Consider the following 3,860-nt stretch of genomic DNA (forward strand, 5'->3'; position numbering starts at 1 on the left):
CCTGCCATTAAGTGCATTTATGGGTGATTTGAAAGCTTGGGGAAAAGTTTATTTTACCCCTGTCTTTTGCTCTTCTTCATGGTAGTTTCGCTTTGCTTTTATTTTTCCTTTCTTTGCCTCAGTGTTTCAGTTTCTCACTCCCTCAAATTGCTACCGCACAATCTCCCTTTCCACATTTTTCTAAAGGTCTTTGTTCACAATCGCCCTTGATTCGTCCAAATCTTCACAGCACGTCCCAGTTTCTTTTGATCATCATCGTCCCGGTTTCCATCGATCATCATCATTCTGGTATGTTCTTTTTCTTTTTCTTATTTTGGCTAGTTTAACCTTGCTGTTAAGCCACTCGTTCTTCTATTTCAATTTTGCATGCGCACTATACATTTTGTTGAATGCTTGAATAGTTTCAGTACATAGGCATTAGGGGGTAACCATTTTAGGCTTTTGATGTTTAGACTTCGTTTTTTACCATAGATTTAGGCTTTGCTTAACTATAGACCTTGGGTAGGCAGACAGTAGTTTTCTGGTATTAGTGCCGATTTTCCGACCTCTTAGACTATCTTTGAATGTTGCCCCCACTATAGGTATGGCCCAGCGTCCTGTCATGAGGGTTCCTATCGCGAGAGCGCCCTACGACCGATACGCCTGGGTGACCTTAGACTTGAAGGAAACCCCTAACCAAATGACGGTAGAGGAACTCACGGAGTTCCAACAAGCTGAGTATCTCTGTGGAGGGGGCGACGAGGAGGCCAACTATGAGGTTTTCGTCCCTACTGCTCATGAGCAGATATTCCACCTAAACCTACACACTCCCCGGGTTGCCGATTGGATCTGGGTATATAAAGCAATGTTTACTAGCTTGGGAGTCCGCCTACCCTTCTCCGCCTTTCAGATGGCGCTGCTAAACCGGTGTGACGTGGCGCCGTCCCAACTGCATCCAAATAGCTGGGCCTCTATCCGCTGTTTTGAGATGGTCTGCAAATTTTTAGAGCTACCGGCCTCAGTGGAGGTCTTCTTATTTCTCTTTACCCTAACGAACCCTTCAAAGGAGGAAAAAGCCAAGAAGGGATTCATGTCGTTCCGGTTAGCCCAGGGCTGAAGAATCTTTGGTCTGTTCAATGATTCGTATCATGGCTTCAAGGATAGATACTTTAAGGTTCGTCCTACCGCTGGTCGGCACCCCTTCTGGCTGACCCTGGAGGGAGAACGCCACATCCCGACCTATTGGAGCTTCGAGACGGGGGCGAACGCCTTCACAAAAGTGACATATAAGGGGTTGTCCCTTGAGAATAAGAGGGTTGCCGACATTCTATTGGCTATCTTTAGCAAGAACCACGTTAACCCCCATCTCCTCATGGGTGATCGGGATATGGCTAGGAGTTATATAGGTGGGTGGTCGTCGGGTCGAGTGCTCATATTTATTTATTCATTTTCCTTAATTTGCTTTCTGACTAACAGGCTTTCATATTTTATCGCAGTATCAATGGCTGGCGAACAAGTTGGACTTGATGCTTTGTTCAATACTTTTCTCTTTGAGGCTAGCGACGATGACTCTGCCACCCGTACCAACAAAGTGCCGCATCCTTCTGCCGTCTAGGCCGATGCCCAGTCCCAGCCCACACAAGGAGAGGTGGCCAGGACCAGCTCTGGTCCGAGTCCCCGACCAGAAGTTGAAACTGAGGGAAGAGGCCCTGAGGTTGTTGTCGTCGAGAACCCGAGGAAAAGGAAACCGTCCTCCAGCCCTGAGGGGGTCCTCACGGTGATGGAGAAGAACTTTGACGCCAGCATCTTTATCGACTCCCAACTCCTACCTGGCACATTGGACTTCTTCCTTGGTGGGGATCTCGCTTCTCAAGCAAAGTGGGTTTACCGTACCTTGCTCCGAGCAGGTGCTATTGTAAGGAAGGCAGAGCCCGTCTTGGCGGGAGCTCGGAGCCTCAAAAATAAGCTTCAATCTTATGTTAGTGCTAATGGAAAGTATAAAGTTGAGGTGAAGTCGTTGCAGACTCAGTTGGCTGCTGCTGAGGAGAAGGTCAAGACTTCTGACACGGCTGTGGAGCGATTTATGGAATGAGAGCTTATCTTGGAGAGTCAGCTTAGCGCTGCTCAAGGTCGAGTTGTGGAGTTAGAGAAGGAGCGTGACGATGCCCTCTCATTGGAAAAGGCGGCCCAGACTGAAACTGTTGAGTTGAAGAAGTACAAAGAGACCATGAAGCAGGTTAAGGGTGCCATTTTGTCGACTGAGGAGGCCATCAAGGCTCAAGTGAAGCTGCTGGCTCCCGACTTCGACACCTCCGCCATTAGCGTTTTCAATACCATCAAGGATGGCAAGATTGTCGATATCCCGAAGAAGTGATGTAATCTCACTTATTGTTTTTTGTTTGGATTTTGTAATATATCTTTGAGTATTTGAGTAGTTTTAGCGAACTTGTTTTCCGTTTTGTCGGCATGTAACAAATTACTCGTTCACCGTTTTATCGGTAATTAACTTGCTCAATGTTTCCTTACCGTGTTGTTGGTAATTAGCTAGTCGCTTATACTTGTTTACCGTTTTGTTGGTAATTAGCGACGCTAGGTCGTAGCTTTTACCATTTTAGTAGCCGTTTATCGTGCCATTTATTACTTCAGTGGTTCCTGGGGTGATCAGTCCTGGGATACTGTGTCGTTCTGACGTTGATTACTTCTACTTGGAAAAGTATTTTGATTAATTTGAATAATATTAAATACAAAAAAAGGAGGTGAAGAATTACAAATAGACGACTAATGGGAAATAAACAACCAATGGCAAATAATATGAACATAAAGCGATAAAGGAGGTGACGAATAGCAAATAAATAACTAATGGGAAATAAACAACCAATGGCAAATAATATGAACCTAAAGCGATACGGGTCTTACTAAACCGATTAAACCGGCAGACCGCTTGCTCGCTGGGTGTTGCTCAGTTTCTAGGAATAGAACCTTCTTAGGTTGCTCACGTTCCGGGTTCTGGGAACTTCCCTACCGTCTAATCGTTCCAATTTATAGGCGCCGTTGCCGAGCACCTCCTTCACCCTGTATGGGCCTTCCTAATTCGCCGCCAACTTTCCTTCCCCTGGTGTCGGGAGTCCAACATCATTGCGCCGTAAGACTAGGTCGCCCTGCTCAAACTCTCTTGTGAGTACTTAGGCGTTGTAAAGCAGGGCCATCCTTTGTTTCAACGCCGTTTCTGACAAGTGGGCCATCTCTCTAACTTCATCCACTAAGTCCTTTTCCACGACTTCTTCGACTCCTCCCAAAAGTAGTCGTGGGCTCAGTTCCCCGATCTCCACGGGTATTACCGCATCCACCCCGTAGGTGAGCCGGAAAGGCGTCTCCCTGGTAGATGACTGCTGAGTTGTGCAGTAGGACCAGAGAGGCTAACTCGTTTGCCCATACTCCCTTCTTTTGGTCAAGTCGCTTCTTGAGGCCTTGTAGGATGACCTTGTTCGCAGCTTCGACTTGGCCATTGGTTTGGGGGTGCTCAACAGACAAAAGTTTCTGCCTTATGCCCAAGCCGGCGAGGAAATCTTCGAATTTCTTATCGTCAAATTGTGTCCCATTGTCCAAGATGATGACCTCCGGGACCCCAAATCTGGCTATTACTTGTCTCCACATAAACTTCCAACAATTAGCTGAGGATATGCTGGCCAACGGCTCGACCTCTACCTACTTGGTATAATAGTCAATGGCGACAATTAGGTACTTGACCTGTCCCAGTCTGACCGAGAAAGGCCTTAAGAGATCGACTCCCCATTGTGAGAATAGTCGAGAGGCCATCAGTAGGCTTAGTTCGGCTGGTGGCGCTTTGTGGAAGTTTGCATTCTCTTGGCATCTTCTGCACC

At 46.9% G+C, this 3,860-nt stretch overlaps 1 protein-coding gene across 1 annotated transcript; it reads right to left on the reverse strand.

Annotated features, from left to right (window-relative positions):
* Window positions 1-3,231: 3,231 nt before the first annotated feature.
* Window positions 3,232-3,633, reverse strand: LOC130949887 (uncharacterized). The gene has a single exon (XM_057878493.1). The coding sequence runs from the start codon at window positions 3,631-3,633 to the stop codon at window positions 3,232-3,234; it is 402 nt and encodes a 133-aa protein (XP_057734476.1).
* Window positions 3,634-3,860: the final 227 nt, after the last annotated feature.

This window comes from Arachis stenosperma, chromosome 9 (assembly GCF_014773155.1).
Source record: "Arachis stenosperma cultivar V10309 chromosome 9, arast.V10309.gnm1.PFL2, whole genome shotgun sequence".
NCBI classification, from domain to species: domain Eukaryota; kingdom Viridiplantae; phylum Streptophyta; class Magnoliopsida; order Fabales; family Fabaceae; genus Arachis; species Arachis stenosperma.